At 38.6% G+C, this 27,224-nt stretch overlaps 5 protein-coding genes across 5 annotated transcripts; 2 read left to right on the top strand and 3 right to left on the bottom strand.

Moving 5' to 3' along the window:
* The first annotated feature begins 1,328 nt into the window (after positions 1–1,328).
* LOC127119080 (nucleoside diphosphate kinase 1) lies at positions 1,329–1,939 on the top strand. The gene has a single exon (XM_051049291.1). It carries the CDS (start codon positions 1,385–1,387, stop codon positions 1,832–1,834), a length of 450 nt encoding a protein of 149 aa, XP_050905248.1. The 5' UTR covers positions 1,329–1,384; the 3' UTR covers positions 1,835–1,939.
* A 10,503-nt stretch (positions 1,940–12,442) lies between these two features.
* LOC127122806 (uncharacterized) lies at positions 12,443–12,928 on the bottom strand. Its single transcript, XM_051053090.1, has one exon. The coding sequence runs from the start codon at positions 12,926–12,928 to the stop codon at positions 12,443–12,445; it is 486 nt and encodes a 161-aa protein (XP_050909047.1).
* Positions 12,929–15,055: 2,127 nt separating this feature from the next.
* On the bottom strand, positions 15,056–16,813 carry LOC127122805 (uncharacterized). The gene has a single exon (XM_051053089.1). The coding sequence runs from the start codon at positions 16,811–16,813 to the stop codon at positions 15,056–15,058; it is 1,758 nt and encodes a 585-aa protein (XP_050909046.1).
* Positions 16,814–21,729: 4,916 nt separating this feature from the next.
* Positions 21,730–22,217, top strand: LOC127119081 (nucleoside diphosphate kinase 1-like). The gene has a single exon (XM_051049292.1). It carries the CDS (start codon positions 21,786–21,788, stop codon positions 22,200–22,202), a length of 417 nt encoding a protein of 138 aa, XP_050905249.1. The 5' UTR covers positions 21,730–21,785; the 3' UTR covers positions 22,203–22,217.
* Positions 22,218–26,590: 4,373 nt separating this feature from the next.
* Positions 26,591–27,224, bottom strand: LOC127119079 (nucleoside diphosphate kinase 1-like). Its single transcript, XM_051049290.1, has one exon. It carries the CDS (start codon positions 27,143–27,145, stop codon positions 26,696–26,698), a length of 450 nt encoding a protein of 149 aa, XP_050905247.1. The 5' UTR covers positions 27,146–27,224; the 3' UTR covers positions 26,591–26,695.

Raw genomic sequence — 27,224 nt, 5'->3', positions numbered from 1 at the left:
CGCTGAATTTTTTCAATAAGTTTATTTCACACTGATCATTTTGGTGCATTCAATTTAATTTTTTGAGCGATTTCGCACCTGATTTTTATTCATTTTAAATCCGTTTATTTTCATTATTGTGTCAGAAAACTCAGAAAAATTAAATAGAATTGTTCATGTCATCATTTTATTTTATTGTGGTTGTTTTAAAAAAAAGGTGAATTTTATTTATTTTAATTAACTGAATTTGATTTTCATAAATAAAAGCATCTAGAAGGGCCATTCTAGACATTTTAATTTATCTTACCATGTGTATTTTTTGATCCGGTCCTGATTGTCAATTTCAAAATAATCAAAGGCTCCCAATGGCTATCCATGTCCACCTCTCTCGACCAATCAAAATCAAATAAAATAAGAGAAATAAGAGGAGAAGAAACTTGGAGCAATAAGGGGGACCAAATGGCCCACAATACCAACGACTCTTTTCTCCTCTCGCGTGGCTAGGAAATTGAAGACAAATGGAATATAAAAAGAGGAACCTCATTTGTAAATATCTCTCCACACGTGACTGCATACTAGAAAGAAGGGGGAAACTCTTCACTTTTTGCAGACCTACCCAAATCACGACCCTCCATCTCTCTCCACCTACTCTCTCCCGCAACAACCCTCATTCGAAACTCTTCCTCTTCATCTTCTCCACCTCACCGTCTGTTCCTCATCCATAAAACAATCTACACCCTAAACCCTCCGCCACCACTCCAACCCTAAACCACCACCGAACCACCTTCGTCTTCACCACCAAACCTCACCACTCATATATCCTTCCGCCGTTAACAAAGCCTTCAACCGACCACCACCGATCTTGCCGGAAACCGCGAGCTTCGCCTTTGTCTTCCTTCATCACGCCATCACCTTAATCACATCATCACCGCCGACCATAAACCCACGGCCGCGACAACCACAGTTGTCCAACCACCGCCGAACCTCCTTTGCACACTCCATGTTCGTCCTCCTTCTTCGCACTACCGCCGACAACAACCGTCGCAAATCACTCACTGTACCAGTCATCATTCGCACATGTTATTGTTACTTGGGATTATTGGGTTACGTTTGATTTTTGTTTAACAGGTTGAAGTGTTCGCTGAATGTGTTTATTAGTCCAAAGAGCGGATCCAGGTTCAATTTCAGCTGAGAGATTGGAAGTTTGCATTCACGCCGGTTCGATGAAAGAACAACCAACAACATCGATTTTCTCAGATCCAAACTAAAGTCTATTTTCATGGCAGTCACGAAGCATTTGCTGTTGTTTCCAGTCCGTTGAACTACACCAACGGGCATTCGCACGAAATCTCACTCTCTCTCACATAGCCACAATAACTGAACTCAATACCAAACAGAGACCAAGATGGCCGAGCAAACTTTCATCATGATCAAGCCCGATGGCGTTCAAAGAGGCCTCGTTGGGGAGATTATTAGCAGGTTTGAGAAGAAGGGTTTCTACTTGAAAGGTTTGAAATTTGTGAATGTGGAGCGTGCTTTTGGTGAGAAGCACTATGCAGATTTATCTGCAAAGCCTTTCTTTAGCGGATTGGTGGATTACATTATCTCTGGCCCTGTTGTTGCCATGATCTGGGAGGGTAAGAATGTTGTGACAATCGGAAGAAAGATAATCGGTGCCACAAATCCTGCTCAATCTGAGCCTGGAACTATCCGTGGTGACTTTGCCATTGACATTGGCAGAAATGTTATTCATGGAAGTGATGCTGTTGAAAGTGCTAACAAGGAAATTGCTCTGTGGTTCCCTGAGGGTGCTGCTAACTGGCAAAGCGGCCTTCACTCTTGGATCTATGAGTAAAGATCAAATATGTGGTTGATTTTGAATCTGCCCTATTTTGATCTGTTAAATTTTATTAAGTCTGTTTTGTGTCTTGGTTTGGATGTCAAGTCTCTTTATGTTGTTTCTGTTAGATTATTCAAATCGAAATCTAGATTTGCTTGAAACGTTTTCACAGTTTGATGAATCAAATCATTTTTTTTAATTTCTAAAAAATCCAACCTTTTAAACCATTCCAATTTCAATTTATAAAAAAATCCAATTAGGTTATTTGATTCATATGATTGATTACTAATTGCCAAGGTTAGTGATTAAGGTCATTGTTTCACTTTGATCACCAATCAAATCATTTTCTTCTTAATTTCTAAAAATCCAACCTTTTAAACCACTCCAACTTCAATTTAAACCATGTCTCAATTTATACAAATTAAACCTTGACCAGGTATCAGTCGACAGTCAAGAGCAATATTCAAGCGTATCTTCTTTTTTAAAATTTGAAGAAAAAGATTATCCTGGATGGAATATCCAGTTATAATCCCGAATATAGGGCTCAAGCTGTAAGAGCTTGTAAGCCATAAGTGTTCGTCTTCTCTCCAAAACGCCTGTAAATATCTCAAACCATCTTCTTAATAAAATTTGAAGAAAAAGATTATCCTGGATGGAATATCCAGTTATAATCCCGAATATTAGGCTCAAGCTGTAAGAGCTTGCAAGCCATAAATATTCGTCTTCCCTCCAAATAATTCGTAAATATTCGAACCATTTTCTTAACAAATTGGAAAGAAATAGACTGCCTGGGTGGAATATCCAGACGTAGTCCCGAGTATTAGACCCAAGTTGTAAGAGCTTGCCGGTCATAAGTACTCATCTTTTCAAACTCACAAAATACTTAATTCCTACCTTAACACTTTTTTCAATAAAGATGGAAACGGAACATGGTGTATACCGTGCACTCTTGAGATTAAGATTCGAGGTGGATGCCTCGCCTATCTTAGCTCTCGCCATTGTCTAAAATTGTCAATGCGGTTTCTTCAAACCCCTTTCTAAATCAAACCTCAAAATACTTAATCTTTATTAAATATTTTTTCTAGTAAGATGGAAATGGAACATGGTGTATACCGTGCACTCCTGAGACTAGGATTCGAGATGGATATCTCGCTCATCCAAGTTCTCGCCATCACCCAAAATACATCCAACCAATCAAACTCTTTTCTTCGCTGCAATGCAGTCTTTAAAAACCTTTTTCACAAACGAAAGACATCTTGTCTTAAGATGATGCAAAGCAATGCTTCGGCCATAACTGTTGAGTTGAGATAAGTGACGTTTTTCCGAATGTTGATTTGTAAATCCATTCGATGTGTGGTATACGTCCGCTCCTTATCTGTTTTGGGTAAAACAATGTTTTCGTCGATTAATACAATATAGCTTTCGCTAAAATCGACCAACAAACAAACATTTTTCTACCCAGAACTACGTAAGCCTTGATTTCTCTGTTGAGATACGTAGGAGCGGGATTTGTAAATCTTGTCAGGCCCACTAATAAAAAACTTAGGTTTAGTCCTTCGTTAAAAATCCAAAAATATTCTCCTCTCTTCTATTCTTTCTTTCCCACTTAATAAATTAAAAAGCCTAACATTTCAAACTAACATTAACGCATACAACTGACCTAATGGTTCCCGTTGAGTACAACAGACGTGAGGGGTGCTAATACCTTCCCCTTGCGTAATCGACTCCCGAACCCTGATTTGGTTGTGACGACCATAATCATTGTCGTTCTTTCTTGGGTTTTATCGATATTTCCCCTTTCCTTTTAGGAATAAATAAATTTCGGTGGCGACTCTATTCAGTCCATCATGCGAGCGTACGATTGCGCTTCGCTTAAGTCGTGTTCTCATTTTTCGAGGTGCGGCAGATGGCGACTCTGTTGGGGATAACTGATCTCCCTAAGTGAGTCAAGCCTGGTTAGGACGTTTGTGTGCCTTTGTTTGTTTACCTGTGTGGCTTTTTCTTTATTGTTTTGCTATATTTATTGTCCTATTGATATAAATCTGTTGTATTGGTTCGATATGCTTTGGGACTTGGAGATACTCTGATTGCAAACCTTGTGGGAAAGACTTTTTACCTGAGTCTCGAGTAAAAACATAAGATAGGACAAGGTTGAGTAGTGCGGGTCCGCGAGATGAATTTCTCGTTGGGTCGGTGCGAGAACCTTACTTAGAGTAGATTCTTGAGAGGATGTTGTCGCTCGGCAAGTAAGTTTCCGTAAGCTTCGATATTTTCTTTAGGATCCATGACTCTGAGGACCATTTGTAGAACCTTAGTTCTTTGGCCAACTAGGAAAGATGGTTGCGTAGTGTGGGTCTGCGAGATGAATTTCTCGTTGGATCGATGCGAGAACCTTGCTTAGAGTAGATTCTTTAGATGGAGTTGATGCCCGGCAAGTAAGTTGTCGTAGGCAGCAAACAGTCTAATGGATCCATGACTCTAGGAACCTTTATAACCCTAGATCATACCCGGGGAGAACCTATTCTTGGAAAGCAATCAGATTCATCGGTACCTCAGACTTTTGAACCCGTGTATTGAAAAAAATGCATGGCTTGCATTGCATTCATTCACATTCCATTGCATCTGCATCCCATCATAATGCATGTCATTTTCCAGACAAAATACAAAAAAAATCATCCACCCTTTGTCCATGATTCAGCAAAATGATTCCTGACACGCGTTTAGAACAAGGAACCATGTCTCAAGAGATGATGGGTGAGCTAAGGAAAGGTCAATAAGCATTGAATGAGGAACTCAATCTTTTGAAGAGCCAAGTGAGAGGGGTCGTGGAAACCCTGCAAGCCTTATTGAGAAAAGAGGGTCATCCCATACCCATTACGGTAACAGAGGGAGTTACTACTCCATATCCATCAGGTGTTACCCCAAGTCAAGGGAAATTCTATGTGACAACTCCTCATCTACAGGCATATGACCCTCCCTCAGGATGTATTCATCAACATCATCTAGCTATTCCTTCTCAAAATCATCGAAGTCAGATTCGAAACAAGAATCAGAATCAGAACAAGGGGAACAAAACTCACAATAACCCGATTCCGGTGCTATATAGCAAGCTTTACCCACAGCTGATCCAGAATGCTTTGGTGACCCCTCGAGCTCTCACACCTATGTCACCATACCTGCCATGTTACAATCCAAATGCAACATGTGAATTCCATAGAGGAGCATTGGGATATTTCCTGGATTCTTGCTTAGTGCCGAAAGCCTTGGTATGAGAATTTATTAACAAAAAGAGCTTAGTCTTTGAAGAAGATGACCCGAAGGTCAAGTGCGGATACCATACTGGAACAATGGGGCACTCCATCGAGGAATGCAAGAGTTTTAAGTTCATGCTGCAAAGATTGATTGACATAAGGTCACCAACACTCAAGGAGGAAAGCTCAGGTACATACATCTTGATTTTTGGGCCAAGTAGTGAGAAAGGAAAAGGACCCCTGAAACCCCTCAAGGTTTTGTACCACAAGGAAGAGATCAAGGACGTGGCTAATGAGATATCATCGTTTCCTGGTAAGAGCATTGAGATATCGCCTTGGATTTCCAATGTCACAACCCATACCAACGAAAGAAAAGGAGAAGTGAGTAGTGGATCCAAGAGGGTTGCATACAACGATGAGATTGAAGGAAAAGAATTTGAAGATCATCGTGCCAATGTCAAAAAGCTCGTTGATCCCAACCTTCAAGTGGCTAAAAATGAGCAGTTAGCAATGCCTAAAGTGCCATACCAGCAAACACTACCTTTTGGTCTTCATTACAAACAATCCTGGTTTGCTCCTCATCCAAATCAATGAGCCCAAGGCCCGAGATATCGAAATCAACGTCAAAATCAGCTTAGGCCCCAAACTAACTTGGAAATAAGAAATGCTCCTCGTCATCCAATCGTCATGACATATAGCCAACTTCTGCAGCCTTTGATTCAAAACTCGTTGGTGGTTCCCAAGTCTCTTAAGCCGGTTCCACAACCTTACCCACTCGGGTATGACCCAAATGTGCAATGTGGATATTACGCCGGATCAGAAGGGCATTCAACCGAAGACTGCAACGCTTTCAAGGCCAAAGTACAACAGTTGATTGACAACATGTACATAACCTTTCAAGAAGGAAGCTTGGTGGTAAACGTTAACCCATCGGCCGGATAAGTGTGAAGGTCTCAAGGGGTGTCCCCATAGGTTAATGGATCAAGTTTGAAGAAGTCATTCCCTAAAGATGGCCATCATTTGGTTGTTTCAGCATTTCTTTTGGAGTTTCCTCGCATGTTGATTGTTAATTGTTTTTAAGCATTGTTGTTTTCTTTGAATTGGTAAGATTAATGAAATGTTTATGCATCTTTTGAATTAATCCATTCGTATTCACTCGTTTTTCATTCATGTTAAAAACAAAAAATACTTCTCTCATTCACTTTTGTTTATCAAATCGTTGTGTTAACAAAGATTGGAAGGAGGATGATGAAAAGGAAACACCTGAAATTGTTGTGGTATGCTTTTGAGTAAAACCTTGTCGGTGATGTAAGGCATTGTTTCAAATCCCCAAACACTGAAGTGATAAGGAGTTAATCCCTAGACAACCACTTTGAGCCTAGAAGTTGGTGTTTATTTCGGATCTAAAACCCTCAATCTTAACCTGGGGCAGGGTAGTTGTGTTCAAATAGTTTGACCGTGCATTCGATCTTTCAAAAAAAATCGTCCATATGTACGCCCTCCAATTAGGTTCAACCACATGTTATCCTTCGCGCATATGTTGAGGTGTCGAAGAAGTTGAGAAAAGCTAAAGTTAGTGTTGGTTGATCCTCATCCACCAATAACCTGGCAGTCAACACGTAAAAAAAACAGAAAAAAGTCCGCTAAGTCAAACACCACAAAATGACTTAGGCAAAAGTCAGGGCATCCCGATGGACCGAAAGCTTCAAAGAAGCGGTCCAGGCAAAATCAGGGATAAAGAAAATCAATCAAAAGAGGTCATTAAATCCTCAACAAAAACAAAATAAGGTGACTGCCATTTCAAGAAAATCTCACCTTGAATCCTCATTTTCACTTTCGCACCTTCGAAGTCGAATGCGTGTATTGAATTAACTGAACATAGGACCTGGAGATCATCAAGAAGAAGGGGTGGGTAAAAATAAATTTTGAGCCTTATATCCTTTTGTTTCAAAAAACCGTGAACCAGACCACGTTACAATCCTTAAAAGACCTAATTGAGGCAGAGTTTATTCTGAAATCATACTACAACAAGGTTGTGTTAACCTGACTCCAAATGATTTTTGTTAATCATTTGATGGCACAAACTTGCATGTTGTGAATGACTTGATCATCATTGTGTGCTTATCAATGACTCGTTCATATCAATAAACTCTGATTTCAAGTTTTTGCATAAGCACTGCATTAAAATTACCATTTTTGAATGCACAATCTTATTTGCGAGTCAACACTTAGCATTAAAGAAATTCCAACAATATACAATTGAGGAATTTGATAAGGTGAAAGAAGTCCAGTCATGGGAAAATCACTTTGAGTATCATTCAATCTGATCCAATCACCCCAAGGTTCACTTAGCAAAATGTGATTTGCTTCAAGACTCAGGCCGGGGCAAGCCACCTCAGAAGCTCATTAAGTCCAACTATCCAAAGACAGTCAATCAGAAGTCTACCATTCCAAGTTTTGGTTAATCAAGGTCTAATTATTGCAGTATTCAAACATTGAGGCAAGCCATCTTGATATCGTCTCATGTCAAGCTGTCTCAAACTCACTTGCAAGGTGAACATTTTCAAAGACCCAACAGATTGGGGCAAGATGAGCCACAGAGGGGCAAAACCTCTTTCTTCATGCTTTCAAACTGCTCAAACAAATTTTTCCATACGTCAACAACTTTTGAGTTTAAGACGAATGCCCAGAAATTATGCTAGCATGATTCATGAATCCTCCAAAAGGATCCCATTGGCTAAGTTGTGGCTGTCAAGCTTGATAGATTCCTCCTTTGGCAACATCTATCACAAAATATTTGGTTGAGTTCTCGGTGTTAAGGAATCATGATATCCATAAAAAGCCTCTACAACCCTCAGTCCGCTCAGGTGTCAGCATTTTCATATCATGATCATTCATATATCATGCATAAAAAGAAATTCAAATCATACATAGCTGAAATGTACTTCGGGCTCATTTTGCATTAACCCGGGTCTTGTTGTTGATCTTATATCCTTTGACCTCTAATTCCAATTTGTCTTTGGTGCCCTTAAACCATCATCCGGTTTTCGCAGTCATTTTCAAATCCGACTCAGTTGGCAATTTTGTCTAGGAGGTTCAATTTCTTTTTTGGATTATCCGATGAATTTCCGGATTACTCCTTGGTTTATTGATGTATTCCCATAACTTGTCTGATCTATTTCCAGATGTTTCCTCACCTATTTGATGTATTCTTGAATATGTCTATCTTGTATTCTGATGTATTTCCAGAATTTCCTCGATGTATTACCGGATGTGTCTGTATTTTGATGTATTTCCAGAATATCACTTATAATTCTGATGCATTTCCAAAATTTGTTTCTTTTACTCTCTGATGAATTCCCAGACATGTCATTTTTATTCTGACGCACTTCCAGAACCCCTATGCCACTCCCTGGAATTATTTCAAGACTCATTGGTGTCTCCTAAAATTCAGTTGTTACTAGGCATTATTCCAAGCTCAGTGGTCACTAGAACTCATTTTAAACCCAATTGTCGTTGGCATCACTGTCACTTTATTTGTAAATACAATCGTGATTGGTATCTGGAGTTTGGTCGTTGCCAACATCAATCAGAGTCCAATTGTGGTTGGCACCTACCTGTTAAAAGTTTGTTGTAATCCATTGCTTATGGTCAAAGTCCAACTGTTGTTGGCACCTGTTTGTTAAAAGCTGGTTGTAATCCATTGCTTACAGTCAAAGTCCAATTGTTGTTGGCACCAATCTGTTAAAAGCTGGTTGTAATCCGTTGCTTACAGTCAAAGTCCAATTGTTGTTGGCACCTATCCGTTAAAAGTTGGTTGTAATCCATTACTTACGGTTAAAAGTCATACCGTTGTTTGGCACGTACAGAGAGTTTAATTACCTTGTCTTTCCTGATGGTTCCGTGAAAGTCATGTATGACTCATCATCTTGAGGAATTCCCAGAAGCTTGGAGGTTTTCGTGTTAGAAAACTCCAATGATGTTGGTTTTGTTTGATTTCTTTTTAAAGAATCATCATAGCCTTTTGCATGGGTGATCTACTTATAAGAAGACTTCTGCTTATCTTTGTTTTGCATAAATTCCCTATTAGGAATCTCCAAAATCTTCGATTGGATGAATTTCTTGTGAGAAATCTCCAGAATCGTCAGAAGTATTCTAAAGTGTCAGGTCAGTTTGTCAGGTCACGTCTGAACCTGTTAATAAATTCTTTGACTTTCTCCAGAATCGTCAGGTCATGTCTGAACTTGTTGTTAAAACACTTTGAATTTTCCAATGTTGTCAGGTCATGTTTGAGCCTGTTGATGGAACTTTTATTTGTTTATTTTCTAGTATTGTCAGGTCATGTTTGAACCTGTTGATAAAATCTTTTGATGTCCCCTGACATTGTCAAGTCATGATTGAACCCGTTGTTGAAATGTTTTGTATATTCCAACGATGTCAGGTCATGTATGACCTATTGATAAAACTTGCCTTGTATGTTTTCCAGTATTCTCAGGTCATGTTTGAACTTGTTGATGGAACCTTTTGATATCCCCCAGCATTATCAGGTCATGTTTGAACCTGTTATTGAAACTCTTTGAATATTCCAAATGGTCAGGTCATGTATGAACCTATTGATGAGATTCTTTGATTTTTTTCAGTGTTGTTAGGTCATGTATGAACCTGTTGAATAAAGTTTTCTTGATATTCAAGTTGTCATTAAGTCATGTATGGACCTGTTGGTCAAACCTTCCTTGTATGTTCCGAAATGCTGCCAGGTCATGTTTGAACTTGTTAATTGAGCACTCATTGAATATTCAAGTGTTGTTAGGTCATGTTTGAACAAGTTGTTGGAAATTCTTTGAATAGTCAAGTGTTGTCAAGTCATGTATGAACCTGTTGTTGAAAATTCTTTGAATGTTCCTGTTTTATCAGGTCATGTATGAACCTGTTGTTCAGTGTAACACCCCAATTCTACCCGTCGTAAATTCAATTAAAAATCAGAGTAAACAAATTTCACACAAAATTGAGGCATCACATATATCATTTCATCAACACTTAAACAAATTACACAACACGGCAATTGCGCAAGGATCCACTTAGTCCTTGTTAAATAATAAACAACACTGTATATGGATTCACCTAGTCCATATAGCAGCAATACACAAAACATCGCAACGGAAATTATTTAGATAATTAAGTTGAGTCGTACATTTACACATTCAAAAGAAAACAAGCAAACAAATGCCCATCACAACTATCATATACAACGATATACAAAAGGGCATTGTTACTATCAAAATCATGAAAAACGTTCATTAACCCCTGAGTGTTACAATCATAATCAGAGCAATGACGTCAAAAGTGTGCTACCACTATCCTCCTCTCAACGCGGAGCACCTGCACGTTACCAATATAAAGGTAACGACCAACAACAAAAGGGAGAGATACTCAAATCATATAATCAAGATAATGATAAGCAATATATAAGTAAATTCGGAAAGTTAGAAATATTGTTACCACATCGCACAATCCTTCACTTGAATGCTTATGTATTTAATCATAAACAAAGTCAATAATCATCCACAACATCAATTTTACATCATAGCATCTCATCACTTTAACATTTCATCAATCCATCATAAAACATTACGATTCATCGCATCATCCCAAAATATCACCGCGCATCATAAACCGTCACATAACAACAATTATCACAAAATGTGGAAATAAACATAACCAACATATGTGACTAAACTATGCAAATGCTATGCGGTACCGACTCGTCGCTTTGCTATCAAGGCCAAGGCTTTATGCCCACTTCGCTTTTGCCAAAAGGCCACGTCGCTATTGCCAAAAGGCCACGTCGCTTATGCAAATGTATGCGACTCCATGATAAATGATACACATACACCAAAATCATCATCGCATCAACATAACTCATCACAATGGCCGAAGCCCACGTCGCTATTGCCATTTAGGCCACGTCGCCATTCACATGCATAAAAGCATTCACACAACATCATCTTCACCAACATTCATACATATGTTTATATATAAAACAAATGAGAATATTCATCACAATCAATTGTTTCATCATACAATCTCTTAGGTAATTCAACCTCATGCTATGTTTATTTACATCGCACACCTACACACTATAGTTAAGTGGTATTCCTCATTAATCAAATAGGCTTCCTACTATATCAATTATTAATCACTTTTCCAAAATAATCACTTATTAAAATAAGCCCTTATAATGGCCTATAAATATCAACAACATGTAGAAAATTTCATAAGCTTCACAACGCTTCGAACGGGGACCAAAACGGAGTTACGGTTCAAAAGTTATGACTTTTTGAAGTTTACAAAAGAATTATGTTTTCAACTCAGTTGGCGCCGCGAACTCTCTTTCGCGTCGCAAATTTAGCAGGAAACATAGAAAATGCATTTTTGACCGTTAAATATCTTTCGGACCTCCGATTTTGATTCCGTAAAAAGTCTCATTCTCAGAATTCAACGAACTACAATATTTTCAATATTACAAAGCCATTCTAACCACAATTTAACTTTTATTTCATCATTCTAAACATCATTCAATTAATTTCCAACACTTCCTAAATTCACAATTTGTGAAATTACTCATACTTTGATTCATCAACACAATAGCATATTTTTCACAACATACATCAACCCCAAACCATCAACAACAACACAACATACAATGTTATTTATCATTCTTCTAAACCTAACCCTAACATTTTGCAAAGAATTGATACATGTTCAATAATCACAAACAATCAACACTACATCAAGAACACAAACAACATTTTCAAAGCAAGGAATCTAATCACAACATCAAACCCCAACAATATCCTTTAACAACCATTACCCACATAAAATCCATCATTTTCATAATTATAGGAAATGATAACTCACACCCTTACCTTAGAGATGATGATTGAGTTACTCTATAGTGTTCTAGCAAGCTTGGGTTGATCAAGATGATACTCTTCTCCTCCAATTTCCTCTTCCTCCTCCAAACCCTAACTTTTCTCTCTTTTCTTCTCTTTTCTCCTCCTTCTCTCTACTTCTTTCTATTTCTATTCTTTCTATTTCTATTCTATTTCTATTCTTTGTTTTAATTAAATAAAAACTAACTAATGGGCTTAATTGTTACACCTCCCTTAATTACCATATACATCACTAGGCCCAATAGCTATTATACCACAATTCTCATAATTAAACTCTAATAATATATTAACACACAGTAAAATATTTTACCGAAATAATTATAAATCAAACATTATAAAAATAATAATAATAACACTTAATAAAAATCGGGGCGTTACAACTCTCCCCCACTTAAATATTTTCGTCCTCGAAAATTACCTCATTTGAATAACTCGGGGTAGGAGTCGCGCATCCTGTTCTCCAATTCCCATGTCGTACTTTCTCCGACTGCACCAATCCAAACAACCTTCACCAAATCAATTTCCTTTCCCCGTAAGGACTTCGTCTCATGACCTTCGATCCTCAAAGGCATCGTCTCAACCGTAAGGTTATCGCGCACTTGAATATCATCCATTTGAATCACATGAGACGGATCCGAAATATACTTCCTAAGTTGAGACACATGGAACACTTCATGCAAATTTGAGAGGTTTGGCGGTAACGCCACTCTATAAGCAACTTTTCCCACTCTACTCGTAATTTGATACGGTCCAATAAAACGAGGAGTCAACTTCTTAGCTTTCAATGCTCGTCCAACACCGGTCGTAGGTGTGACTCTTAGAAACACATGATCACCCTCTTGAAATTCCAAATCCTTTCTCCTCTTATCATGATAACTCTTTTGCATACTTTGAGAAATCTTCATCTTATCCCGAATCATCTTAACCGTCTTGGTAGTTTCTCAAACAATCTCGGGTCCAAGTACCACACTTTCACCAGATTCATGCCAACACAACGGAGTCCTACACCTCCGCCCATACAAAGCTTCAAAAGGCGCCATTCCAATACTTGAATGGTAACTATTGTTGTAAGTAAACTCCACCAACATAAGGTGAGTATCCCATGAACCTCCTTGTTCAAGAATACACGCCCTTAACAAATCTTCCAAGGATTGGATAGTCCTCTCCGTTTGACCATCCGTCTGAGGATGATACGCCGAACTCAACCTCAACTTGGAACCTAAAGCTTCTTGCAAACTCTTCCAAAATTCTGAAGTGAACCTCGGATCTCTATCCGAAACAATACAAAGATGAACACCATACAGCTTCACAATAACATTGGTATAAATCTCCGCCAACTTCGACACCGGATAACTTATGTTAATAGGAATAAAGTGAGCCGACTTCGTAAGTCTATCAACAATCACCCAAATAGCATCACATCCTCTAGATGTATTTGGTAAACCCGTCACAAAGTCCATGGAAAAGCTATCCCACTTCCACTCAGGAATTTCTAACGGTTGCATCAACCCCGCAGGTTTCTGATGCTCCACCTTTGATTTTTGGCAAGTCAAGCACGCATACACGAACTGAGCTACTTCACGCTTCATTCCCGACCACCAAAATAATCTTTTCAAATCTTGGTACATCTTAGTCGCTCCGGGATGAATACTCAAATTACTCCTATAGCTTTCTTCCAAGATCATCCTTTTTAAATCCACATCATCGGGAACACAAATCCTATCACGAAACCTCAACACACCTTGTGCATCCAATTTGAAATCCTCATTCTCAGATTGTCCGAGTCCAATGATCACATCAACAAGTTTCATATCCAACTTCTGAGCCTCTCTAATGCTATCAAGAAAATCATTGTTAATCTTTAACATACCCAAAATCACACTTCTTGGTGTCACCTCGATCACTAAGCTCATATCTCGGAATTTCTCAATCAACTCCAACTCTTTCATCATCAAGGTCGACATATGCAAAGTCTTCCTACTTAGAGCATCGGCCACCACATTCGCTTTTCCCGGATGGTAGTTCAACCCAAAGTCATAATCCTTTAGCAATTCCAGCCATCTCCTTTGTCTCATGTTCAACTCTTTTTGATCAAACAAATACTTCAAGCTTTTATGGTCACTAAAGACTTCAAATCTAGATCCATAAAGGTAATGTCTCCAAATTTTCAAAACAAACACAACCGCCGCAAGCTCCAAATCATGCGTAGGGTAGTTCTTCTCATGAATCCTCAATTGTCTAGAAGCATAAGCAACCACCTTACCATTATGCATAAGCACACCTCCTAATCCCATCTTCGAAGCATCGCAATAAACCACAAACGGTTCCTCGAGATTTGGCAAAATCAAAATCGGAGCCGTTGTCAACCTTTTCTTCAACTCAAGGAAACTTTCTTCGCATCGGACATCCCATACAAAAGCCGCACCCTTACAAGTTAACTTAGTCAAAGGAAGTGCCAACTTAGAAAAGCCTTTTATAAACCTCCTATAGTAACCTGCCAAGCCTAGGAAACTTCTTATCTCGGTAACTGACGTAGGAGCTTCCCATTGCAACACCGCATCAATCTTCGATGGATCAACCGCAATTCCGTCACCGGAAATAACATGACCAAGGAAGCTAACTTCTCTCAACCAAAACTCACACTTAGACAACTTAGCATACAATCTCTTCTCTTTCAACACTTGCAAAACAATACGCAAATGTTCCACATGCTCTTCCTCCGACTTAGAATAAACCAAAATGTCGTCTATGAACACCACCACAAATTGATCCAAATAAGGATGGAAAATGCAATTCATGTACTCCATGAATACTCCCGGCGCATTAGTAACACCGAAAGGCATCACAGCGTACTCGTAGTGTCCATAACGAGTCCTGAAAGCAGTTTTCTGAATGTCCTCATCTTTCACCTTTATTTGATGGTAGCCCGACCTTAGATCAATCTTACTGAAAATACGAGCACCCACTAAACGATCCATCAAGTCATCGATCCTTGGGAGTGGATACCTATTCTTAATCGTCACCTTATTCAATTATCTATAATCAATACAAAGTCGCATGCTTCCGTCTTTTTTTTTCACCAACAAAATTGGAGCTCCCCAAGGTGAGACACTAGGTCTCACAAACTTCCTTTCAAGCAAATCCTCTAGCTGACTCTTCAGTTCAGCCAACTCTGATGCTGACATCCTATACGGCGCCATAGAGATGGGTCTAGTACTAGGTACAAGGTCAATAGTGAACTCAACTTCTCTTTCTGGCGGTGCACTAGGAATCTCATCGAGAAAAACTTCAGGGAAATTGCACACCACCGGCATGTCCGTAATTACAGCCTGACTCTCCACAGACAAGCTTGCCATCAACAAGAACACCAACGCGTCTTCTTCTATGAACTCCTTCAATTGTTTCTTGGATAACAATTCTGTTCTTCCCTCTTCTTCGGCAGAAGAAAACCTCACAGTGTTGTTGTAGCAATTAATATGAACATAGTTGGATTTCAACCAGTCCATACCCAATACTACATCCAACCCGACAAGCGGCAAACAAACAAGATCAACCACAAAATCTTTACCAAATATTGACAAGGGGCAACTCTTACACACAAGAGACGTAGATACCGTTCCCTTAGCGGGAACCTCAACAATCATATCTCTACCCAAGGAAGACAAAGAAAGACCCAATCTCTCAACATAATCCGCAGCAACAAAGCAGTGTGTGGCACCGGTATCAATAATAGTAATTAAAGGAATGTTATTAATGAAACAAGTACCTCGAACAAGTCCATCTTCATTTGTAGTCTGAGTTCCCGACAAAGCAAACACTTTACCACTCTCTTGTCCCCTCTTTGGCTTCTGACATTTAGCACTGATATGTCCTCCCTCCCCACAGTTAAAGCAAACAACATCCTTCTGCTTACAATCACGAGCCGCATGTCCCGGCATACCACAACGGAAACATCTCGTTTCACCAAGCCTACACACATTACTCTTGTGACTCGGCTTTCCACACTTGAAACAGATAACATTAGCAGGAGCATCTCCCCCACTTATTCTTCGACCCGGAATCATTTTCTGTTTCCCTTTTCCAACCGGAGTTTCATATGGCTTACCACGACTGTGTTGGCCCCTTCCTCTCTTCTCAGACAAGATCTTATAGTGTGCATTGTTGTCCTCTTCAAAGATTCTACAACTATCAATCAGATCCGCAAAGACACGAATTTTTTGATATCCCACAACTTTCTTAATTTCCGGACGTAATCCATTTTCAAACTTGATGCGCTTAGAGAATTCGGCATTGGCTACATCATAGTGAGGATAGAACTTAGCCAATTCAGTGAACTTAGCAGCATACTCCGTGACTGACAAGTTCCCTTGCTTCAACTCGAGGAATTCAATCTCTTTCTTTCCTCGCACATCTTCTGGATAATACTTCCTCAGAAATTCTCTACGAAACACTTCCCAAGTAATCTCCTCGCCCGCAGTTTCCAACCTTAGACGAGTGTCCACCCACCAATCATCGGCTTCACCTGACAGCTTATGAGTTCCATAACGGATCTTTTGCACAAGAGTGCAATCCATCACTCTGAAGATTCTTTCAATCTCCTTCAACCAAGCCAAGGCTCCTTCAGGATCATACCTACCCAGAAAAGTAGGCGGGTTCTCCCTCTGAAACGTCGCCAGACTACGAGACCCCACGTTCTCGTCAGCATTGGGTGGGTTCTGGAACGCCTGAGCCATTGCCTGCATAGCTCCAGCAAGAGCCTCATCATTCCTCCCAGCGTTTCTTCCGGCCATCTTACACTTCTGCTCACAACACAAACAAGGATTAGCAACAAATTAACAACATAAGGTCGTTAAACAACAAAAGACTCAACAACGTGGTCGGATGGACCGACCTGCTCTGATACCACTAATGTAACACCCCAATTCTACCCGTCGTAAATTCAATTAAAAATCAGAGTAAACAAATTTCACACAAAATTGAGGCATCACATATATCATTTCATCAACATTTAAACAAATTACACAACACGGCAATTGCGCAAGGATCCACTTAGTCCTTGTTAAATAATAAACAACACTGTATATGGATTCACCTAGTCCATATAGCAGCAATACACAAAACATCACAACGGAAATCATTTAGATAATTAAGTTGAGTCGTACATTTACACATTCAAAAGAAAACGAGCAAACCAATGCCCATCACAACTATCATATACAATGATATACAAAAGGGCATTGTTACTATCAAAATCATGAAAAGCATTCATTAACCCCTGAGTGTTACAATCCTAATCAGACCAATGACGCCAAAAGTGTGCTACCACTATCCTCCTCTCAACGCGGAGCACCTGCACGTTACCAATATAAAGGTAATGACCAACAACAAAAGGGTGAGATACTCAAATCATATAATCAAGATAATGATAAGCAATATATAAGTAAATTCGGAAAGTTAGAAATATTGTTACCACATCGCACAATCCTTCACTTGAATGCTTATGTATTTAATCATAAACAAAGTCAATAATCATCCACAACATCAATGTTACATCATAGCATCTCATCACTTTAACATTTCATCAATCCATCATAAAACATTACGATTCATCGCATCATCGCAAAATATTACCGCACATCATAAACCGTCACATAACAACAATTATCACAAAATGCGGAAATAAACATAACCAACATATGTGACTCAACTATGCAAATGCTATGCGGTACCGACTCGTCGCTTTGCCATCAAGGCCAAGGCTTTATGCCCACTTCGCTTTTGCCAAAAGGCCACGTCGCTATTGCCAAAAGGCCACGTCGCTTATGCAAATGTATGTGACTCCATGATAAATGATACACATACACCAAAATCATCATCACATCAACATAACTCATCACAATGGCCGAAGTCCACGTCGCTATTGCCATTTAGGCCACGTCGCCATTCACATGCATAAAAGCATTCACACAACATCATCTTCACCAACATTCATACATATGTTTATATATAAAACAAATGAGAATATTCATCACAATCAATTGTTTCATCATACAATCTCTTAGGTAATTTAACCTCATGCTATGTTTATTTACATCGCACACCTAGACACTATAGTTAAGTGGTATTCCTCATTAATCAAATAGGCTTCCTACTATATCAATTATTAATCACTTTTCCAAAATAATCACTTATTAAAATAAGCCCTTATAATGGCCTATAAACATCAACAACATGTAGAAAATTTCATAAGCTTCACAACGCTTCGAACGGGGACCAAAACGAAGTTACGGTTCAAAAGTTATGACTTTTTGAAGTTTACAAAAGAATTCTGTTTTCAACTCAGTTGGCGCTGCGAACTCTCTTTCGCGCCGTGAATTTAGCAGGAAACATAGAAAATGCGTTTTTGACCGTTAAATACCTTCCGGGCCTCCGATTTCGATTCCGTAAAAAGTCTCATTCTCAGAATTCAACGAACTACAATATTTTCAATATTACAAAGCCATTATAACCATAATTTAACTTTTATTTCATCATTCTAAACATCATTCAATTAATTTCCAACACTTCCTAAATTCACAATTTGTGAAATTACTCATACTTTGATTCATCAACACAATAGCATATTTTTCACAACACACATCAACCCCAAACCATCAACAACAACACAACACACAATGTTATTTATCATTCTTCTAAACCTAACCCTAAAATTTTGCAAAGAATTGATACATGTTCAATAATCACAAACAATCAACACTACATCAAGAACACAAACAACATTTTCAAAGCAAGGAATCCAATCACAACATCAAACCCCAACAATATCCTCTAACAACCATTACCCACATAAAATCCATCATTTTCATAATTATAGGAAATGATAACTCACACCCTTACCTTAGAGATGATGATTGAGTTACTCTATAGTGTTCTAGCAAGCTTGGGTTGATCAAGATGATGCTCTTCTCCTCCAATTTCCTCTTCCTCCTCCAAACCCTAACTTTTCTCTCTTTTCTTCTCTTTTCTCCTCCTTCTCTCTACTTCTTTCTATTTCTATTCTTTCTATTTCTATTCTATTTCTATTCTTTGTTTTAATTAAATAAAAACTAACTAATGAGCTTAATTGTTACACCTCCCTTAATTACTATATACACCACTAGGCCCAATAGCTATTATACCACAATTCTCATAATTAAACTCTAATAATATATTAACACACAAAAAAATATTTTACCGAAATAATTATAAACCAAACATTATAAAAATAATAATAACAACACTTAATAAAAATCGGGGCGTTACATTCAGCCTTTATTCCAGTATTACCAGGTCATGTCTGAACCTGTTTTGAAGAATCTTTCTCTATGATTATTTCAGTGTTCTCAGGTCATGTATGAACTGTTGATATACTCTTTTTGAACTTTTTTTGAGTTTGTTAGGTCATGTTTGAACTTGCTGTCAGAACCGTTCTTGGTATTCCCCAGCATTGTCAGGTCATGTATGAACTCGTTGTTGTTGAGCCTTTATTCCGGTATTACAAGGTCATGTATGAACCTGTTTTGAAGAATCTTTCTCTATGATTATTTCAGTTTTATCAGGTCATGTATGAACCTATTGTAGAAATTTTTCTTATTCGGGTTTAGTAAGTCATGTGTGAACTTACTGTCAAAATATCCGGTGTTCTAAGTGTCGTTTGTCAACTTTCACTTCGATTACTCTCTAGTGTGTGTCAGATTCTCCAGCAGGATTATTTTCCCCAGCGAGTTGGTTTTTACCATCTGTCTGTCTCCCTGTGGACCATCAGCATTCCCCACAGATTGGTCCGTCTAGTAGCATCTCCTGTTAAGGGTTCACCATATCCCTGGCAAGCCAAAAACAAAAAGAGTCATTCATACATACATAGCATCTCATATCATTTGCATTTCAGGATCAAATTTCGGGTCTTCTTAATATTCAACTATCTCCCACTATGATCATATGAAGAGTGTACTTCTTCATATTCTCTAGTTGAAGATACTTAAATAGGGGCAACTGTCACACCCCAATTTTGACCCTGAATCACCAATTTAACACATTCGTCATAGTCGTTGCATCTTTACGTATCATACCATGCATTCCATACCGCATAGTGCCTAAAATATCAGTCGAAACAATTTTTTCGGATCTACAGACAAACCGGTTGAATTAATCAACGGATGTGCGTCAAATCAGTCAACGAATTTTTTTAAAATCAAGCTTCTAGACATCAATTCTATTAATCTACGTCTCGCGTAGTTTAATCTGGTATGCTCGATTTATTTTTCAGCTAATTTTTGGGCCACTTTTTGATCAACTCGAGCCTGTTTAACCGGTCAAATTTATTTCAAAATTAAAAGAAACGCTGAATTTTTTCAATAAGTTTATTTCGCACTTATCATTTTGGTGCATTCAATTTAATTTTTCGAGAGATTTCACACCTGACTTTTATTCATTTTAAATCCGTTTATTTTCATTATTGTGTCAGAAAACTCAGAAAAGTTAAATAGAATTGTTCATGTCATCATTTTATTTTATTGTGGTTGTTTTAAAAAAAAGTGAATTTTATTTATTTTAATTAACTGAATTTGATTTTCATAAATAAAAGCATCTAGAAGGGCCATTCTAGACATTTTAATTTATCTTACCATGTGTGTTTTTTTGATCCAATCCTGGTTGTCAATTTCAAAATAATCAAAGGCTACCAATGGCTATCCATGTCCACCTCTCTCGACCAATCAAAATCAAACAAAATAAGAGAAATAAGAGGAGAAGAAACTTGGAGCAATAAGGGGGACCAAATGGCCCACAATACCAACGACTCTTTTCTCCTCTCGCGTGGCTAGGAAATTGAAGACAAATGGAATATAAAAAGAGGAACCTCATTTGTAAATATCTCTCCACACGTGACTGCATACTAGAAAGAAGGGGGAAACTCTTCACTTTTTGCATACCTACCCAAATCACGACCCTCCATCTCTCTCCACCTACTCTCTCACACAATAACCCTCATTCGAAACTCTTCCTCTTCATCTTCTCCACCTCACTGTCTGTTCCTCATCCACAACACAATCTACACCCTAAACCCTCCGCCACCACTCCAACCCTAAACCACCGCCGAACCACCTTCGACTTCACCACCAAACCTCACCACTCATATATCCTTCCGCCGTCAACAAAGCCTTCAACCGACCACCACCGATCTCGCCGGAAACCGTGAGCTTCGCCTTTGTCTTCCTTCATCACGCCATCACCTTAATCACATCATCGCCGCCGACCACAAACCCACGACCGTGACAACCACAGTTGTCCAACCACCGCCGAACCTCCTTCGCACACTCCGTGTTCGTCCTCCTTCTTCGCACTACCGCCGACAGCAACCATCGCAAATCACTCACCGTACCAGTCATCATTTGCACATGTTATTGTTACTTGGGATTATTGGGTTGCGTTTGATTTTTGTTTGACAGGTTGAAGTGTTCGCTGAATGTGTTTATAAGTCCAAAGAGCGGATCCAGGTTCAATTTCAGCTGAGAGATTGGAAGTTTGCATTCACGCCGGTTCGATGAAAGAACAACCAACAACATCGATTTTCTCAGATCCAAACTAAAGTCTATTTTCATGGCAGTCACGAAGCATTTGTTGTTGTTTCCAGTCCGTTGAACTACACCAACGAGCATTCGCACGAAATCTCACTCTCTCTCACATAGCCACAGTAACTGAACTCAATACCAAACAGAGACCAAGATGGCCGAGCAAACTTTCATCATGATCAAGCCCGATGGCGTTCAAAGAGGCCTCGTTAGGGAGATTATTAGCAGGTTTGAGAAGAAGGGTTTCTACTTGAAAGGTTTGAAATTTGTGAATGTGGAGCGTGCTTTTGCTGAGAAGCTTTATGCAGATTTGTCTGCAAAGCCTTTCTTTAGCGGATTGGTGGATTACATTATCTCTGGCCCTGTTGTTGCCATGATCTGGGAGGGTAAGAATGTTGTGACAACCGGAAGAAAGATAATCGGTGCCACAAATCCTGCTCAATCTGAGCCTGGAACTATCCGTGGTGACTTTACCATTGACATTGGCAGAAATGTTATTCATGGAAGTGATGCTGTTGAAAGTGCTAACAAGGAAATTGCTTTGTGGTTCCCTGAGGGTGCTGCTAACTAGAAAAGCAGCCTTCACTCTTGGATCTATGAGTAAAGATCAAATATGTGGTTGATTTTGAACCTGCCCTATTTTGATCTGTTAAACTTTATTAAGTCTGTTTTGTGTCTTGGTTTGGATGTCAAGTCTCTTTATGTTGTTTCTGTTTGATTATTCAAATCGAAATCTAGATTTGCTTGAAACGTTTTCACAGTTTGATGAATCAAATCATTTTTTTTTATTTCTAAAAAATCCAACCTTTTAAACCATTCCAATTTCAATTTATAAAAAAATCCAATTAGGTTATTTGATTCATATGATTGATTACTAATTGCCAAGGTTAGTGATTAAGGTCATTGTTTCACTTTGATCACCAATCAAATCATTTTCTTCTTAATTTCTAAAAATCCAACCTTTTAAACCACTCCAAATTCAATTTAAACCATGTCTCAATTTATACGAATTAAACCTTGACCAGGTATCAGTCGACAGTCAAGAGCAATATTCAAACGTATCTTCTTTATTAAAATTTGAAGAAAAAGATTATCCTGGATGGAATATCCAGTTATAATCCCGAATATGGGGCTCAAGTTGTAAGAGCTTGTAAGCCATAAGTGTTCGTCTTCTCTCCAAAACGCCTGTAAATATCTCAAACCATCTTCTTAATAAATTTTGAAGAAAAAGATTATCCTGGATGGAATATCCAGTTATAATCCCGAATATTAGGCTCAAGCTGTAAGAGCTTGCAAGCCATAAATATTCGTCTTCCCTCCAAATCATTCGTAAATATTCGAACCATTTTCTTAACAAATTGGAAAGAAACAGATTGCCTGGGTGGAATATCCAGACGTAGTCCCGAGTATTAGACCCAAGTTGTAAGAGCTTGCCGGTCATAAGTACTCGTCTTTCAAACTCACAAAATACTTAATTCCTACCTTAACACTTTTTTCAATAAAGATGGAAATGGAACATGGTGTATACCGTGCACTCTTGAGATTAAGATTCGAGGTGGATGCCTCGCCTATCTTAGCTCTCGCCATCGTCTAAAATTGTCAATATGGTTTCTTCAAACCCCTTTCTCAATCAAACCTCAAAATACTTAATCTTTATTAAATATTTTTTCCAGTAAGATGGAAATGGAACATGGTGTATACCGTGCACTCCTGAGACTAGGATTCGAGATGGATATCTCGCTCATCCAAGTTCTCGCCATCACCCAAAATACATCCAACCAATTAAACTCTTTTCTTCGCCGCAATGCAGTCTTTAAAAACCTTTTTCATAAACGAAAGACATCTTGTCTTAAGATGATGCAAAGCAATGCTTCGACCATAATTCTTGAGTTGAGATAAGTGACGTTTTTCCGAATGTTGATTTGTAAATCCATTCGATGTGTGGTATGCGTCCGCTCCTCATCTATTTTGGGTAAAACAATGTTTTTGTCGATTAATACAATATAGCTTTCGCTAAAATCGACCAACAAATAAACATCTTTCTACCCAGAACTACGTAAGCCTTGATTTCTCTGTTGAGATACGTAGGAGCAGGATTTGTAAATCTTGTCAGGCCCACTAATAAAAAACTTAGGTTTAGTCCTTCGTTAAAAATCCAAAAATATTCTCCTCTCTTCTATTCTTTCTTTCCCACTTAATAAATTGAAAAGCCTAACATTTCAAACTAACATTAACGCATACAACTGACCTAATGGTTCCCGTTGAGTACAACGGACGTGAGGGGTGTTAATACCTTCCCCTTGCGTAATCGACTCCCGAACCCTGATTTGCTTGCGACGACCATAATCATTGTCGTTCTTTCTTGGATTTTATCGATATTTCCCCTTTCCTTTTAGGAATAAATAAAGTTCGGTGGCGACTCTATTCAGTCCATCATGCGAGCGTACGATTGCGCTTCGCTTAAGTCGTGTTCTCATTTTTCGAGGTGCAACAGATGGCGACTCTGCTGGGGATAACTGATCTCCCTAAGTGAGTCAAGCCTAGTTAGGACGTTTGTGTGCCTTTGTTTGTTTACCTATCTAGGGTTTCAAAAAGTTCCTAGAGTCATCGATCCATTAGACTGTTTGCTGCCTATGGCAACTTACTTGTCGGGCATCAACTCCAACTAAAGAATCTACTCTAAACGAGATTCTCACATCGATCCAACGAGAAATTCATCTCGCAGACCCACACTACACAACCATCTTTCCTAGTTTGCCAAAGAACTAAGGTTCTACAAATGGTCCTCGGAGTCATGGATCCTAAAGAAAATATCGAAGCTTGCGGCAACTTACTTGCCGAGCGACAACATCCTCTCAAGAATCTACTCTAAGTAAGGTTCTCGCACCGACCCAACGAGAAATTCATCTCGCGGACCCGCACTACTCAACCTTGTCCTATCTTATGTTTTTACTCGAGACTCAGGTAAAAAGTCTTTCCCACAAGGTTTGCAATCAGAGTATCTCCAAGTCCCAAAGCATATCGAACCAATACAACAGATTTATATCAATAGGACAATAAATATAGCAAAACAATAAAGAAAAAGCCACACAGGTAAACAAACAAAGGCACACAAACTTTCTAACTAGGCTTGACTCACTTAGGGAGATCAGTTATCCCCAGCAGAGTCGCCATCTGTTGCACCTCGAAAAATGAGAACACGACTTAAGCGAAGCGCAATCGTACACTCGCATGATGGACTGAATAGAGTCGCCACCGAAATTTATTTATTCCAAAAAGGAAAGGGGAAATATCGATAAAACCCAAGAAAGAACGACAATGATTATGGTCGTCGCAACCAAATCAGGGTTCGGGAGTCGATTACGCAAGGGGAAGGTATTAGCACCCCTCACGTCCGTTGTACTCAACGGGAACCATCAGGTCAGTTGTATGCGTTAATGTTAGTTTGAAATGTTAGACTTTTCAATTTATTAAGTGGGAAAGAAAGAATAGAAGAGAGGAGAATATTTTTGGATTTTTAACGAAGGACTAAACCTAAGTTTTTTATTAGTGGGTCTGACAAGATTTACAAATCCTGCTCCTACGTATCTCAACAGAGAAATCAAGGCTTACGTAGTTCTGGGTAGAAAGATGTTTGTTTGTTGGTCGATTTTAGCGAAAGCTATATTGTATTAATCGACGAAAACATTGTTTTACCCAAAAACGATGAGGAGCGGACGTATATCACACATCGAATGGATTTACAAATCAACATTCGGAAAAACGTCACTTATCTCAACTCAACAATTCTGGCCGAAGCATTGCTTTGCATCATCTTAAGACAAGATGTCTTTCGTTTATGAAAAAGGTTTTTAAAGACTGCATTGCGGTGAAGAAAAGAGTTTGATTGGTTGGATGTATTTTGGGTGACGGCGAGAACTTGGATGAGCAAGATATCCATCTCGAATCCTAGTCTCAGGAGTGCACGGTATACACCATGTTCCATTTCCATCTTACTGGAAAAAATATTTAATAAAGATTAAGTATTTTGAGGTTTGATTGAGAAAGGGGTTTGAAGAAACCATATTGACAATTTTAGACGATGGCGAGAGCTAAGATAGGCGAGGCATCCACCTCGAATCTTAATCTCAAGAGTGCACGGTATACACCATGTTCCATTTCCATCTTTATTGAAAACAGTGTTAAGGTAGGAATTAAGTATTTTGTGAGTTTGAAAGACGAGTACTTATGACCGGCAAGCTCTTATAACTTGGGTCTAATACTCGGGACTACGTCTGGATATTCCACCCAGGCAGTCTGTTTCTTTCCAATTTGTTAAGAAAATGGTTCGAATATTTACGAATGATTTGGAGGGAAGACGAATATTTATGGCTTGCAAGCTCTTATAGCTTGAGCCTAATATTCGGGATTATAACTGGATATTCCATCCAGGATAATCTTTTTCTTCAAATTTTATTAAGAAAATGGTTTGAGATATTTACAGGCGTTTTGGAGAGAAGACGAACACTTATGGCTTACAAGCTCTTACAACTTGAGCCCCATATTCGGGATTATAACTGGATATTCCATCCAGGATAATCTTTTTCTTCAAATTTTAATAAAGAAGATACGCTTGAATATTGCTCTTGACTGTCGACTGATACCTGGTCAAGGTTTAATTCGTATAAATTGAGACATGGTTTAAATTGAAGTTGGAGTGGTTTAAAAGGTTGGATTTTTAGAAATTAAGAAGAAAATGATTTGATTGGTGATCAAAGTGAAACAATGACCTTAATCACTAACCTTGGCAATTAGTAATCAATCATATGAATCAAATAACCTAATTGGATTTTTTTATAAATTGAAATTGGAATGGTTTAAAAGGTTGGATTTTTTAGAAATAAAAAAAAATGATTTGATTCATCAAACTGTGATAACGTTTCAAGCAAATCTAGATTTTGATTTGAAAAATCAAACAGAAACAACATAAAGAGACTTGACATCCAAACCAAGACACAAAACAGACTTAATAAAATTTAACAGATAAAAATAGGGCAGATTCAAAATCAACCACATATTTGATCTTTACTCATAGATCCAAGAGTGAAGGCTGCTTTGCCAGTTAGCAGCACCCTCAGGGAACCACAGAGCAATTTCCTTGTTAGCACTTTCAACAACATCACTTCCATGAATAATATTTCTGCCAATGTCAATGGCAAAGTCACCACGGATAGTTCCAGGCTCAGATTGAGCAGGATTTGTGGCACCGATTATCTTTCTTCCGGTTGTCACAACATTCTTACCCTCCCAGATCATGGCAACAACAGGGCCAGAGATAGTGTAATCCACCAATCCGCTAAAGAAAGGCTTTGCAGACAAATCTGCATAGTGCTTCTCACCAAAAGCACGCTCCACATTCACAAATTTCAAACCTTTCAAGTAGAAACCCTTCTTCTCAAACCTGCTAATAATCTCCCCAACGAGGCCTCTTTGAATGCCATCGGGCTTGATCATGATGAAAGTTTGCTCGGCCATCTTGGTCTCTGTTTGGTATTGAGTTCAGTTACTGTGGCTATGTGAGAGAGAGTGAGATTTCGTGCGAATGCCCGTTGGT

Source organism: Lathyrus oleraceus, chromosome 2 (assembly GCF_024323335.1).
Source record: "Lathyrus oleraceus cultivar Zhongwan6 chromosome 2, CAAS_Psat_ZW6_1.0, whole genome shotgun sequence".
In the NCBI taxonomy this organism is placed as follows: domain Eukaryota; kingdom Viridiplantae; phylum Streptophyta; class Magnoliopsida; order Fabales; family Fabaceae; genus Lathyrus; species Lathyrus oleraceus.
The sequence above is the reverse complement of the archived record's forward strand: the minus strand, read 5'-3'. Positions and strand labels throughout refer to the sequence as shown.